The following is a 16,239-nucleotide window of genomic DNA, read 5'->3' as shown; positions in this document are numbered from 1 at the left end:
ATCTCAAGTTTCCTTCTAATCATGGATGACAGAGCAGCCATCATTTTGCAAGAGAGCAGACTCTCCTCTGGCTGAGAACTATTCCTGCAATCACAGCTAGGCTTTTCCTATTCTGTTCATCAGCTGACACACTCCTGGAAATAAGGAAGCATCCTCAGGAGACAAGAGCAGAACTATAAAAATGTTCAGAAGACATTCGGGAGGTTCTTTAATGGTTAAGAATCATACGAAACATGACAAAGACACGGACACAAGCTGTTAACAAGGCAAAGTTAAAGGAGCGCTTTTGATCTCTTTTGTGACTTGAATTGGGGAAAATCCTTTGCTTTTTGTTAAACCTTTCGGGTGAACATTCCCCCTCCTGAAAGCGACATCACACGTTTTTCCTCTGTTCTTTTTAGGTTGGGATTAGTGGGTTTCCTGCACCTCGAGGGGATTGAAACCTTGTGTTAAATGTGGGATTTTTACAAGAGGTGTCGCGGATGACAGTGCAGGTGCGCCTGATGCTGCCTTTGAATTGAAGGGAACTCTCCTCTAGATCTGCCTTTTTTGTTCTGGGTTTAACACTGGGTGCCATATTCTCTGGGAAGGGTGTGATAACTTCCACAAGATGGCTAAGTTTTTTCTCAAATACTAAAATGTATGGCTTTTGCATTAGTAAGCAATTTGCAAAGTTTTCTCACTGACTTCAACGATGAAAGACTATATACAGCAACTGGCATTTTGCTGGTAATGATGCCTAAAATGTACTGGTTGTATTTCTCCTCATATGGCATACTGCTGCAGTTTGACTAAGAAATAAATGAGGTCTAATACCCACCCACAGCTCAACAAAAGCATATAATAGATACCTGTCTCAGGCTGGCTTAGCTATTGATCACCTGGTTCTTTGGCTCTGCCCCCGCAGATAAACTGATCTGAAACCCATGTTCTTAGACCACACTGAGACTTTTCTTCACTGGGTTAAGATTAACCACGATGACCGCTTTCTGTATTTTGCATTTTCTGTGAATTCTGAGGAAACGTTGTTCAATATAAAGACCTCCTTCTTTAGTTTAAGAGAAAACCAGCCTCAGAGAGTTCCCGTCGTGGCGCAGTGGTTAACGAATCTGACCAGGAACCATGAGGTTGCAGGTTCGATCCCTGGCCTTGCTCAGTGGGTTAAGGATCCAGCATTGCCCTGAGCTGTGGTGTAGGTCGCAGACTCGGCTCAGATCTGGCATTGCTGTGGCTCTGGCATGGGCTGGTGGCTACGGCTCTGATTAGACGCCTAGCCTGGGAACCTCCATATGGCTTGGGAAGAGGCCCTAGAAAAGGCAAAAAGACAAAAAAAAAAAAAAAAAAAAAAAAAAAAAAGAGAAAACCAGCCTCTTGCGGATAAGTTTGAGTTTTCTACTCTGAAAAACAAACCAATTTCATTTGTTTCAGCAGCAGGAAAATTTAGGATCAAATTTGGTGTCCAAGCTTTACTTACTGATATGCCTGGAACCACGTACTTCTGTGCTGCTGTAATGCTTTACATCTTCTTGAAAGGCTTTGTACTTCGTAGGCCGCTTCATGCCCTTTTGAAAGAAAGTAGGATACAAATCTCAAAAATAAAACTATAGTTACAAGTGACTAGTTAAGCATATTGTATTACTTTCCATTATAAGCTAGATGTTAAAGATGGATGTAACAGCTGTTTTTGCAGCGGATATAATTTCACATAGAAAGGATGGTAATTTCCCTCTCATCATCATGAAGAGTGAGATCAGAGTCATTGTATTAAGGATTTGCTATGTTGTTCCAATGTTGGCTGGCATGTTACCTACTAAAATGCCTATGCAACACAGATAGCTACAGAAAGAGCTGAGCTATCTAATCTGGCTCTGGTTCATTAGTTTATTGAATGCTACATTCACCAAGTCTTTTTACCTTCCCGAGGAGTATTTTTAAAAGAGGATATTATGCTGACTTAAAAAAAAAAACAAACTTAAATCATGAATAGACTCTGTGTCGGTTTTCCTATCTTCTGGATGGTATACACTTTATAAAAAATAAAAAATGTGATATAACAAGCATTTTGAAGGAATATTATATATGTATCATATTTAAGGTCAGAGTTTTCATTAATCTGAGAAAACACATAGACATGATATTTAAAAGAATCAACGAAATCCAGTGAAACTTCAATTTCTCATTTCATTGAGAATTTATAAAAATATAAAAAATGAGAATTTACCTCTTTTAAATGCCATGTCTGCACTAGTTATAATTCAATAAACAGATTCCTCTCCATATATACCTTAAGATCCAAAATCTCAGGGCCATAAATAACATGATTGAAGAATCACGAACAATGCATATTTTAATATCGGATTTGTGTAGTGATTTAGAACAATAAATATCACAAAGTGAAAAATTTATCATAAACTAAATGCAATAACAAGAGGAAATAAGGGCTTATGTACACATTACCAAGGTCTTTACAATAAATTACAGTGCACGTTTCCATCCCAGCAGAGTTGTACACAGAGCCGCTGTGAACACTGAACACAATCTGTTGTGTAGGTCTTTAGTCTTGATTTAATAAAGTTTGTACAGTATCAAATAATATCAAAAGTCTAAAAAAACACAATGAGTTTTTATATCATGTTTATAAATTATTATTCCTATACCATAAAAAAAATAAGGTCAAAAGTGCAGTTTAAAAAAAAGTGGAAATTGTTATTCTTGGTAAGAACTAGAAAAATGTATTGTCCCAAGTAAGAAGCAATCTAAAGGCTTACACACAGTTTCTCAGGCATTTCCCTCTAACTCTCACACAACCTTGGTTACCATACGCGATACGATAAACCAATACAAAGGGAGTGAAATAATCGTTTCATAAAAATAACAGGAAACATAGATCTAGTGACAAGAAACACTGGAAATAAACGACAGGCCTCTCCCCAAATGAATTAAATGGATTTTGCTAGGAGGAATGAATGAGCTATCACTGAATGTGATGAAATCTGGGAAATTTCAAAGCATTTCTAAAAAGTTTTAACCTTTTTCAAGCTTTTAGTCATAACTGGCAATGGTGCATACATCCCAGGATTATGAAACTCTCCAGTATAACTAAGACAAAATATGACTTAAAGGTGCTAAATCATATCACAGAAAATAAAGACTAAGAATCCATAATTAAAAGGCAGCAGTATAGAAACTAGTTAAGAAGAAACAGATGGACGAAACACAACTCTGGGTCTTAATTGGCACACACCACAGTAACTAGTTATATTTTGACAAATTCTAGAACAAACGCCTATATTGAAATATATGTGATGCCTTAACCATTTATATTTCTGTAAGAAACCAAAATGGTATAATTTCTGGCTTAGAAAACGAATTAAATTTAGAGAAAAGAAAAATAAGAGGAATGTGAGGAAAAATCTTATTTTTAAACTGATTGTGGAATCAAAATTTCGGCAGAGCTGCATCAATCGAGAACAGCCCTCCTGCTACTAAGACCAGCAGGCAGCCTGAGCCTGGCGCCACTTCACCCCGCATCTCTTCAGATGCCATGTAACTGGTGCTTTGTTTATATGACTCTGAGCAACAGATGCTTTTCGTGTGTTTGTTTTACTGAATGGAGTACGTTCCTTAGTTGGATTTACACATATGGGCTGCCTGAGAGAATAAAAACTTCACCATCACATTAGGTTAATGGGAAATGAAGGTCTTCCTAGGTTTGACAGGAGAGAAGGGTTGGCTGAAAACAGTACGGGTGCTCTGTAGGCTGCATAAGTACATACTTAATAATTAATGTCGCCTTCAGCAGAAGATTAAAAATCGATGGATATGGATGCTTGTGCAGAATCTTCTCGCCCCCTGACATAAATTTCACAGGGAATCTCCTCCATTACTCTGTCTTCCAGGGCCTGTTCAGGGCACTCGTGTGCCTGCTTGAAAGTGTAGCTACTCTTTTTGAAGGTGCTATTAAATGTTTTCATTGGCTGTGGTTGTGCAAAATCATTTCGGAAAGGAAGTTCCATGGAGCTGAGGTTGGTCCTGCTTTGTTTGACGCTGGGTGCCTGCGACCCACAGTGATGGTCGTGGATGCACCGCGAGGCGGTGGAGGAGCGCCGTGTCTTCTGGTAGTTGTCCAGCTCCTCTGACAGGTCGGCCAGGTCTGCAGAAATCTCTTTGTCTCTCAGTGAAAACAGTTCATAATGAGGAGGATCGAACACTTCTTGAAATCCAGTTTTATTAAAAGCGGTTTTGCAAGCCATGACCTTTTTTCGAGGCTGTTTCACTTGAACTAAAATAGAAATGATGAGAAGGACGAAGACAATCCCTGATGTGATGCCAATAATTGTTCCATGAGTTTTAGTGATTTGTTCAAACAGTCCCGCTTTTTTCTTTTCTGCAGAAAGAGCGGAAAAAAAAAAAAAAAATGATGAGGCTTTTACAATTCATTAATGAGTCCTGTCACAAATTGGTAAAGTAATTTTAGGTAAAGCGGAACACTGGGGTTAAATACAACATAGATAATACAATTTTTAAAAATTTTTTATTTTTCATTTTTTTTAGGGCCATCCCTGTGGCATATGGAGGTTCCCAGGCTCGGGGTCCAATTGGAGCTGCAGTTGCTGGCCTACGCCACAGCCACAGCCACGCGGGATCCCAGCCATACCTGCAACCTCACCGCAGCTCACAGGGATGCTGGATCCTTAACCCATGGAGCAAAGCGGGGGATTGAACCTGTGTCCTCAAGGATCCTAGTCAGATTCTTTTCCACTGAGCCACGATGGCAACTCCAACAACTTAAAATCAGGTTTTTAAACAAATAAAATAATCTAACCAATCATAGTACAGCTAGATAGACTACAAGAAAAGGAAAAAAGGATTTGGTTCTTTACTCAGAAGGTATGTGAATGCATACAGTTCACAAATTAAAGGAATACATGACTATAGAAAATGCTAAAACAAGACACTCTTGTTCTATGAAGGTTAGTTTTTTGCTCTATAGTAGGTTTGAGTATACCCACAGTGTTTCTACTGATGGCCATAAGCAAGAGAACTATAATGATCTGACTAACTCACTCAGGTGTATTATCAGGGTCTACTGGATTGGAATGATGACCTGAAAATACTTCCTCTCAAGTACTTAAGATAGCCACACACACCAGATTATACTAACTTTTCAGAGCAAGGTACTTTTTGAACTCTTGGGAGAACAAAAGGTAGATGAACTTTAGTACTGAAACAGTAATTTGATAACCACTTTGTAGACATTCAACTAGTATTACCATATGCCATATTTATTCTTCAGGGGGTATATACACTGGAAATACCGCATAGGAAATTTATGCAATAAAAAAGCAGTCTTTATAATGTGTCTGTTTTTACACTATAAGACTGAATCCCTCAGTTGATTTTTTTAAAAATAGTATTTCCATATAATTTTAAAAACCATAATGCAGAGTTCCCATTATGGCGCAGTGGAAATGAATCTGACTAGTAACCATGAGGTTACAGGTTAGATTCCTGGCCTCACTCAGTGATGCAAGGATCCTGCATTGTTGTGGCTGTGGTATAGGCCAGCAGCTGCAGCTCCAATTAGACCCCTAGCCTGGGAACCTCCATATGCTGCAGGTGCGGCCCTAAAAAGCAAACAAACAAAAAACTATAATACTATAGATTAATTATAAATTATTTTGAGAATATGGTATTTTTACAATAGTAATTACTAAGAAAATAAGGGCAAGAAATACCAACTGTTGAACAACTTAAGATAAAAAACACAGACTGTTAAAAAATGCTTTTATTGAGAATAAATATTGTTCTTTGCATTTCCCACATCCCAGAGGTCTATAAGCCATTTAGGAGAACAGCTATTCTATATGTCTTCGTTCCTGCCAAAGCAGCTATGCCAAGCACCGTTTTAGAAAAATACATTTTAACTTTTTCTTAATGAAAGACAATGGCCACTCTTCTCTCAAAAAGGTTGGCTTTGCCCATGGACTCACCTTTGCAATGATTTTCATCCCAAGGGTATGCACAGTTTTGAACACCATTACAGACTAAAGAATTATTGATGCACATGTTGCTATGGCAAAAGAAAGTGCTGCCTGTGCAGGGAGCTGTAGGAAAAAGAAAACGTTGTTGCTGGAACAGAAAGTTAACAGATTATAACTCATCCTGATTTATTCTACATTTATGCTTACAAGTCAGTATCTTACCGCAAAGGCCTTTGCGTGAATACACTCTGTACTACACAAGCTGATGTATGGAAACTTTGTTGGGCACCAAAAAGTTTACAAAAAGCATCATTACCAAAAAGTTTAACGACAGTATGAATATATGGTCATCTCCTGGTATCCACGGGGAATTGGGTCCAGGATCTGCTGCAGAAACCCAAATCTGCAGATGCTCAAGTCCCCTAGTAGGCCCTCTGCATCCACAGTTCCTTATCTGTGGATTCAACCAAATTTGCATCGTGTTGTACTGCAGTCTATAGGAAAAAAAAAAAAAAAAAAATCCACGCCTAAGTGGACTTGCACAGTTCAAATCCCAGTTTACTCAGGGGACAGGTGGATTTCCCATGGCTCTTGGGAAATGATATAATCCATTCTTTTTTTTTTTTTTTCCAAAACGTTGAAAGAAAATGTTAGTAGGATGTGGAGACACTGGACGCTTGTGCACTGCTGGGAGGAATGTCAAATGGTGCAGCTGCTGTGGTAAATAGTGTGGCAGTTCCTCAAAAATTTACACAGGTTACCGTAAGCTCCAGCAATTCCACTTCTAGGTATATACTCTTCATTGAAGGCAGATTTGAACCTTGCTGTTCACAGCAGCATTATGCACAAGAGCCAAAAAGTGGAGGCAGCTCAAATGTCTGTTGATGGATGAATGGATTCCCACAAGACAAAATGGGAAAAAAGCACTCTGTGGAATTTCAAAAAAACTTTTAAGCAATAAAGATAATTGGAATATATGCCATGTAATTTCATATTTTGTATTTAAAAATGATGAACAGTTTCAAAGGACAGTAGGTATTAGTTACATAAAAAAGCTGTTAGATTAAGGATAGAAAAGCCAATGAAGATGTATGGTGGCATTTCTGTGATTGGTTATAATGACTACAAAAGTCCCCAAACAGCTAGTGTACCCACTTCTGTTGTGTCATATATACCATAAAATTATATTACACAATGTGTGTACTTTAAAACATAACAAATGCATTTCTGAATTCCCCATTTTTAAAAACTGGATTTTTCTGTTTTTTTTAAATATATCTTATCATATTTCTATTATATACTACATCTTATTACATGTTGAACTCTAATTTTATCTATTTTATCCAGTTCACAAATGGGAATACAGGAAAGAGGAGCTATTTTCAAGCCAGGGTGGGTAAAGTTATAAAAGTACCATGGCTTCCAGGGATTCTGATTTTCTGTGTCAAACTGTCATTAGCTCTAAGTTCATCAACAGGACATTATGTGATGGCACTTTGATGGCTCTTCATAGCTTCGAAAGTGGCAAAAAGGTAGGTCTTCTGCTCAGTGTTTCTTATTGACTAGTGAGTACAAAATATCCTTAGTTTTTTTATTCTAGAGTTCTTCATAACTGTTCTCCACATTATTTAAAGCAATAAAAAAAGCAGCACTGATATTGTCAGATTTCATTTTGTAGACATGTGAGCTACATTTATAATCACAAATGTATTAAGCTCTAAGGATCTTCAGCAGACAAGCAGAGCTGTTTATAATGAGAATCAAAGTATCAGTTATTGACATGGGATGCTAATGACATGCTTCAACTCAGAACTATATAAAATGGCTGAATTATAGGTCTTTATAAATCCGGGACAAAGATAATAGCAAAAATACTGCCAGCTGTGAACGGCTCTCTACTTCCAGCCTGAGGACTTTCTTTCTGCTTTCCCCTTTACTCACTACTGGGTCATGGTGTGGGAAAGAAAAGGGGGATAGGAGTTTAGCTCCCCTTGACTTCTGATGAGATGTGGCAATGATGCTGAAAGATGGTTCTAGCCTTCAACTAAGCCTGCAAGAGACACACCTGCAGGGCAAAATGTCACTGGAAATAACATTACGGATTTATTCTAACAAAAATATCTTCTGCTGCTTTCACAGTTCTAGTCCTAGAAATTATTTTCCTAAAACCATTTCCTTTCTTAAAGAGTGAGGTACATATGATTAGTATTCAGTGCCTGGGAAGAAGTCAAACATATCCTGATTGCTATTCTATACATTCATTTAGCCAAGTTATACTATTTTAGTCACATCTGCAATCTACAGTCAGTAGATATGAAGTGAATCTCTCAAGCAGAGTTAGTCCATTTATATAAACCTCTTCAGAAATATCTTCATGGATGGATTCATGATAATTACGAATCATTAACAGCTTAGAGAAGAACAAAAGAAAGCGTTTAACAATTGAATTAAAGGTAAGCATGTAAAAATGTTCTGTTTGGAGCTCTTAAATGTGCTTATAAAAGGATTTTTAAACTGCGACTTTTACAAAAATTCATGAAATCCTTTATTTTGATCACATATTTTTTTGGAGGAGTGGTTTTCTTTCTGTTCTTGGGTAATAAAGTTACATTTGGGATATGGAGCTAAGTCTTTCGCAGTCTTTAATTAGCCTGATATTTAATAGCCCCTTGAAGGAGGCTTTTGTATTAAAGAGAAATGATTCATTTTTATAGAGAAAATAACTAAAACACACCAGAGGAGAATTTTTCTAGGATTTACACCATTGCCCAAAATAAATACAGTATGAGGCAAGTATATGCATAAGTGGCTATATAAGAAACCAGTGGAATTAATTTCACTAGTAGTTTATGTCTCCTCATATATCTGTGCAGAGTTAATACAGCAGGACCAAGGCTGCTACCTTTACAAGGGTCTGTGTGCAAGGCTGGCCCTTAGCTGGCATCTGGGAACTTAGCTTTCCTCCATTCCCTGACTGATAAGGCTAGTCCACAGCGCCTAGAGTTGGTGTTAATGTTATTTAAGCCAAATACTTGCTTTCCTGCTGTGAGTCTAGAATTTGGGTACATGCGAGGCCGAGCGTGCCTATAGAATAAATAAATAAAAACCTTGGGTGCTGAGTCTCTAAATGGCTTTTTTGGGCAGAGATACTGCACATGTTACTGTGCTTTTGTGTTGCTGGAGAAATAAACATGGTCATTGTGTCCCTCTTGGGAGGGAGAGTGCCTACGGAAGCCCATGAAAGCATTTCTCCAGACTCAGACAGTCTTCTCCCCTTGCTTTCACCGTAGTAATCTTAGCTGTTAGGATAGATCATATGTGGGTCCCAGCAACTCTTCTAAAGTGGGTGGTGTTATGGAGTTCCCATCACGGCTCAGTGGAAACAAATCTGACTAGTATCCATGAGAATGAAGGTCTGATCCCTGGCCCTGCTCAGCAGGTGAAGGATCGGGCGTTGCTGTGAGCTGTGGTGTAGGTTGCAGACATGGCTTGGATCTGGGTTGCTGTGGCTGTGGTGTAGCCCAGCAGCTGTAGCTCCGATTCAATCCCTAGCCTGGGAACCTCCATGTGCTACGGGTACAGACCTAAAAAAGACAAAAAAATAATATAAATAAATAAAATAAAATAAAAGTGGGTGGTATTGGGGAGGACTGACACAGTATCCAAAATGTTATTCATTTTAACATGTAATCAACATATAACATTATTAAAGAGATATTTTACATTCTTTATGTCATACCAAATCTTTGAAATCTGCAATATATTTTTGTCATTATAGCACATATTCAATTTAGACTGGCCATATTATAAAATTAAAAATAGCAGAGTTCAGCTATCATAAAGTGTTTATTATGGCCATATACAATCATGATTTTAATACAGAATCCATGGAATAATAATACAATACCTTGAAATTATAAGGGTAAAGTTATTAATTCCCAAATTTCTCAAGAAAAGTTTATTGTTACACCAAAATATTTACTAACTTTCAATGTGCAAAAATCATCAGTCAGGATATAAAAGCTAAAATATTTGCTTCTCTCATGACGACAACAGATACAATATATCACTTTTTTTTTTCTGTCTTTTCTGGGGCCACACCCGCAGCATATGGAGGTTCTCAGGCTAGGGGTCCAATAAGAGCTGTGGCTGCCAGCCTACACCAGAGCCACAGCAATGCCAGATCCGAGCCATGTCTGCGACCTACACCACAGCTTACGGCAATGCCGGATCCTTAACCCACTGAGCGAGGCCAGGAATCAAACCCGCAACCTCATGGTTCCTAGTCGGATTCGTTAACCACTGACAGGAACTCCTATATCACTTACTTTAAAGCGCCTTTTTTTTTTTTTTTTTTTTTTCTGCAGCATTCAGAAATTCCTGGGCCAGGGATTGGATTTGCACCACAGCAGTACAATGCCAGATCCTTCATCTGCTGAGCCACCAGGAAATTCCAAGAGACACCACTTTTTTAAAAAAAATATATGTGAGGTCATTACACACATGCAACTATATTCAGGAAGTCTGGGTGAGTCGTTACATGGTAATTTTTCTTCACATAGGAGATGACTGTGAGGAAAGTGAGCCATTAAAGAGGCTAATCAGTCCTGCCCAATTGTAGCTGAACATTAAAGGACATTCAAAATCAGGACAAAAATATGATGGTGTGAAAGTAGTTTTTTGTCAAAGCTAATATCCTATGATCTGCACATAAAATAAGCAAAATCAACAAAATAATTATTAGGAAGTACTGAGAAGTCATCTGTACTCTTAAAGGAGATATAAAGGCAGCAGAACCAATGAGTATTCCTATGAGGATTTGTTCATCTGAACTACCAGGAGTTTAAGGGGAGAAATCTAAAATCTCTTCTCAAAGCTTCTCCACTTTTAAGCTGGGCCAGTGTGTCTACCAGTGAGCTACAATATCCTTTAATATTAAAAACTTCCCACATGCTCATAAAATAGCAAAGACGATGTTTAAAGACTTAAGCAACGAGAAAAAGACACAATCTTCACTGTAACCACAGGGAAAATATCTAAAGAATATACACAGGAGGAAATCCAAATGTGTCACTACAAAAAAAATCAACTAAACACAAAAGAAGGCTGTAATGAAGGAAATAAGGGATAACAAGGCTGTAAGACATACAGCAAAATGGCCAAAGACCTTCTTCTTCTTTTTTTTTTTTTTTTTCGGCTTTTCAGGGCCACCTTCATGGCATATGGAGGTTCCCACGCTAGGGGTTTAATCAGAGCTACAGCTGCCACCCTGCGCCACAGCCACAGCAATGCCAGATCTAAGCTGCATGTGTGAACTACACCACAGCTCATGGCAACACCAAATCCTTAACCCACTGAGCAAGGCCAGGGATGGAACCCAAAACCTCATGGTTCTGCTGCACCACAACAGGAACTCCTGAAGACCTCCTTTATTGGTAAAATGTAAATGGATTAAACTCTCCACTCAAAAGGCAGAGACTGATAAGAAAGGTAAAAACAAACAAAAAAACCAAAATCCAACTAAACAGTGTTGTATAAGAGAGTTACTTTAGATCTAAAGATATAAACAGGCTGAAAGTAAAAGGACAGAGGAAGATATTCCATGCAAATAGTTACCAAAAGAGAGCTGGGACAGTGATATAAATACAGGCAACACCTTGCCATTTTGGTTCCAGACCACTATGAAGCGAGCAATCAAGTAAAAAGTTCACATGAACTTTTTGGTTTTCCAATGCATATACAATTATATGTACACTTTACTACAGTCTATTAAATGTGAAAGTTGTATTATGTCTAAAAAAAAAACCAATGTACATACCTAAGTTAAAAAATACTTTATTTCTAAAAAATGCTGACCATCATCTGAGCAAGACTTTTTGTAATATAACACCAAAGATCACTGATGGCCATAACAAACATAATAACATGAAAATGTTTGAAATACTGTGAGAATTATCAAAATGTGAGAGATACAAAGTGAGCCAATGTTAGAAAAATGGTGCCAATAGAGTTGCTCAACACAGGGTTGCCACAAACTCTTCAATTTAAATGTAGTATCTGTGAAGACTAATATAGTGAACTACAATAAAATGAGGTGTGCCTATATCAGACAAAAATAGACTTTAAGTCAAGACTGTTACAAGCGACAAAGAACGATACTGTATACTGATAAAAGGGTCAATTCACAAAGAAGACATAACAATTATAAATATATAATATGTATGGACCAAAAATCAGAGCCTCAAAATATAAGAAGCAAACATCAGAATTTAAGGGAAAATTATATACCAGTAGGATAAAACAATACTTCACTTTCAATAATGAATAAAATCACAGATCATGAAGGAAATAAAAGATTTGAACAATACTATAAACCAGTTGGACCTAACAGACACATACAGAAAACGCTACCCAACAACAGCAGAATGTTTTTCTCAAGTGCACATGGAACATGCTCCAGGATACACCATATGTTAGGCCACAAAAAAAAAAAAATCTTAATTTTAAAAGACTGATAATATATAAAGGATCTTTTCCAATCACAATTAAACTAGAAATCAATAAAAGAAGGAAAACTGGAAAATTGACAAATAAATGGAAGTATTAAAGTATATGCTCTTAACCAACCAATAGGTCTTTAAGAAGAAACTACAAGGGAAACTGGAAAATACCTTGAGACAAAAGAAAATGAAAACACAATATATTAAAACTTATGGGAAGCAGTGAAAGCAGTACTAAGAAATTTATAGCTATACATGCCTACATTAAAAAAGGAGAAAGAGGAGTTCCCATCATGGCTCAGTGGTTAATGAATCCAACTAGGAACCATGAGGTTGCGGGTTCGGTCCCTGGCCTTGCTCAGTGGGTTAAGGATCTGGTGTTGCCATGAGCTGATGTGGCTCGGATCCCGTGTTGCTGTGGCTCATGCGTAGGCTGGCAGCTACAGCTCCGATTTGACCCCCAGCCTGGAAACCTCCATATGCCACGGGAGTGGCCCTAGAAATGGCAAAAAGACAAAAAAAGAAAAAAAAAAAAAAAAAGGAGAAAGACCTCAAATCAATAACTTAAAGAACTAGAAAAAGAAGAGAAAATTAAAAACAAAGTTTATAAGATTAGAACAGAGATAAATAAAATAGAGAAGATTACAGAAAATTAAAAAACCCAAAATTGGTTCTTTGAAAAGATGAAAAAAATTAGGCAAACTTTTAGAGACACTGACTAAGAAAAGAAGAGATAAAAAGACTGAAATTAATAAAATTGGAAATGTAAATTGGGACATTAGTACAGATTTTACAGATATAAAAAGGATTAAAAGAATACTAAGAACAATTTGTACACCAACAAACAGCTAACCTAAATGAAACAGACAAATTCTTAGAAACACACAATCTACCAAAACTGACAAAAATAAATAAAAAAATCAATAGATCTCTAACTAGTAAGGAGATTGAATCCGTAATCAAAAACCTTCCAACAAAGAAATGCCCTGGACCAGACGGCTTCTCTGGTGAGTTCTACCAAACACGTAAGAAAAATTAATACCAATTCTCAGACTCTTCCAAAAAGAGGAAGGATCACTTCTCACTCATTTATCAGCCAGACTACAAGAAAATAAAACTATAGACCCTTATGAATATTGACGAAAAAAATTCTCAACAAAATACTAGAACGGAATTCAGCAACATATTACAAGGCTTATGTGCCATGACCAAGTGGGACATAAGGATGGTTCAACATATGAAAATCAATCAGTGAAATACACCACAATAACAGAATGAAGGGGGAAAAACCCACATAATCATCTTAAGTTAATCAGAAAAAGCATCTGCAAAAATTCAACACCATTTCACAATAAAAACATTCAATAAAGTAGGGATAGAAGAACATTTCTTCAACATGATAAAGGCCATATATGAAAACACCAGTTTGTATTATACCCAATGGTGAAAGGCTGAAAGTTTTCCCGCTCAGGTCAGGAAAAAGCCAAGAATGTCCACTTGCATTTTCATTCAGTATGGTGTACTAGAAGTTTTAGCCAGAGCAATTGGGCAAGAAAAAGAAATAAAAAGCATCCAAACTGGAAGGGAAACAATAAAGTTATCTTTGTTCCCAGATGACATGACCTTGTTTCTAGAAAACTCTAAAAGATGGACACCACAGTTAGAGCAAATAAACTAATTCTGCAAAGCTGCAGGATACAAAATCAATAAAAATCAGTTGCATCTCTACACACGAACACAACTGGAACATTTACAACACATTGAAAAGAATAAAATTCTTAGGAGTAAATTAATCAAGGAGATTCAAGGTGTACACTGAAAAGTACAAAATACTGCTGAAAGAAATTAAAGAAGACAAATAAATGAGAAAATACTTGGGTTCATGGATTAGAAGATTTAATATTGTTAAGATGTTAAGATACTATTCAAAGCAGTCCAGATTTGTTATGATACGTATCAAATACCAAAAGTATTTTTTGCAGAATAGAAAATTTTATTCTAAGATTCGTGAAATCTCAAGAACCCTGAATAACCAAAATAATCTTGAAAAAGAAGAACGAAGTTGGAGGACTCTTTCTTCTTTTTTAGGGCTGCACCTGGAGCATACGAAAGTACCCAGGCTTGGGGTTGAATTGGAGCTTCAGCTGCCAGCCTATACTACAGCCATGGTAACACCAGATCTGAGCTGCACCTGTGACCTATGCTGCAGCTTGGGATAACGCCAGATCCTTAATCCATGAGCAGGCCTGGGATTGAACCTGTATCCTCTTGGATACTAGTCAGGTTCTTAACTTGCTAAGCCACAATGGGAACTCCCAACAGTCATCTGGTTTTTGACAAGGGTGCCAAAACCATTAAGAGGGGAAAGGACAGCCTTTTCAACAAATGGTCCTGGGAAAAGTATATGTTGACATGCAAAAGAATGAAGCAGGGCCCTTATCTTAAACCATATTAAAAAATTAATTCAAAATGTATGAAAGACCTAAACCTAAGAGCAAAAGCTATAAAACTCAGAAGAAAACATAGAGGAAGGGAATGATATCAGCAAGATGAGGGTGCAAGTGCTCCCTTTGTCTCTTCCCTTCAGTCTACAACCAGCAAAAGATGCATAACTCAGGTCTACCCAAGAGACCAGGATGCTGGAGAACTGCACACATCTGCACATCTAAAGGTGGGTAGGCAGACTGGAACACACACAGGAAGTGGAACCTGGAAACAGCAGAGTCACTGCCTGTGATCTCTGCCACTTTGCTGCTGTGGCTGAGCATGCAACCCCAGAGAACACCAGGGAGGCAGTCCACACAACACCAACCTCCCAGCTGCAGTTGGTGTCACCTGCAAACCTCACAATCTTGGTCACAGCAGAGACACCTGCAACCCCAGCTCTCCTCTCTCCCTTCCCCACAGTAAGGGAGCCTGCCACCCAGGAGACCCCAGACGGGGAAGGCCTGCAATCCCAGTGCCCCAGGTGATGACGCCAGCAGCAGCAAGGCACCAACAACCCCAGAGGCACAAGCAATGACAACAAGGATGATGACAAGCAGGGAAATGCTGATTCTTAAGTATAACCAGAAGCCCAGGTAAGAGAAATCAAATATTTGTGCTATAGCGCCACCTACTGGAAAACAAAAGAAAGGCCTCTAATTATTAACCTGTTGAATCCTTAGAATCAAGGCGGGTGGGGAAGGGAGGAAACTATTAAAGAAGAAAGGTGTTGGCTATTTCCAGTATACCAGTAAAGGAACAACTCCTCAAACACAATGAGGAACCATGGTAACATGATATCACAAAGAAAATGACCATTTTTCAAAACCAGACTTAAGAGTCTTAAAACAATGCAATCTAACTTATGAAGAATTCAACTTGGCTGACATGAAGAAACTCAACAGGAAGAAAACTCAGAAAGGCAGCTGAACGTGCTCAGGAATAAACTTAATGAACAGAAGGAATACTTTATCAAAGTGACTGAAAACTATAAAAAAATTCTGGAGATTAAGAACTTTATACATTTGTTTTTTTTGTTTTTTTGTTTTTTGTTTTTTTGGCTGCTACATGCAGCAGCTTGAAGCAGGATCTCGGTTCCCAGATTGAACCTAGGCCACAACGGTGAAAGCACTGAATACCAGTCACTAGGCCACTAGGGAACTCCCTGAAGGACTTAATAAATGAGATGAAGACAGCACTGGAAAGAGAACAGACCACAAAGAAGAGAGAATTAGCAAGCTTGAAGATAGAAATCTAGAAATGATACGGGT

General features: G+C 37.8%; 1 protein-coding gene across 5 annotated transcripts in view; it reads right to left on the bottom strand.

Annotated features, from left to right (window-relative positions):
• Positions 1–2,329: 2,329 nt before the first annotated feature.
• The window catches only part of NETO2 (neuropilin and tolloid like 2), a 62,191-nt gene continuing 48,281 nt past the window's right edge, over positions 2,330–16,239 (bottom strand). For 2 of the 5 annotated variants that reach the window (XR_014805955.1, XR_014805956.1), the window contains exons 8-9: positions 5,994–6,132; positions 2,330–4,387 (exon numbers count right to left, since the gene is read on the bottom strand). Coding sequence is in view for 2 of the 5 variants with exons in the window: in XM_005664460.4 (XP_005664517.2) it covers positions 3,807–4,387; positions 5,994–6,107 (695 nt within the window). In the remaining 3 variants the exon portion in view is untranslated. Of the gene's footprint in view, positions 4,388–5,993; positions 6,133–6,206; positions 6,913–16,239 lie in introns of all 5 variants that reach the window. The other 3 variants (XM_005664460.4, XM_005664461.4, XR_014805954.1) reach the window with 2 other exon arrangements.

The sequence above is a fragment of the Sus scrofa genome, chromosome 6, assembly GCF_054392235.1.
Source record: "Sus scrofa isolate SSC_HxYL_T2T_F1_AM1 chromosome 6, Sscrofa_HxYL_maternal_Yorkshire_Landrace_v2.0, whole genome shotgun sequence".
NCBI lineage: Eukaryota > Metazoa > Chordata > Mammalia > Artiodactyla > Suidae > Sus > Sus scrofa.
Note: the sequence above shows the minus strand (reverse complement) of the source record. Positions and strands in the feature narration are given on the sequence as shown.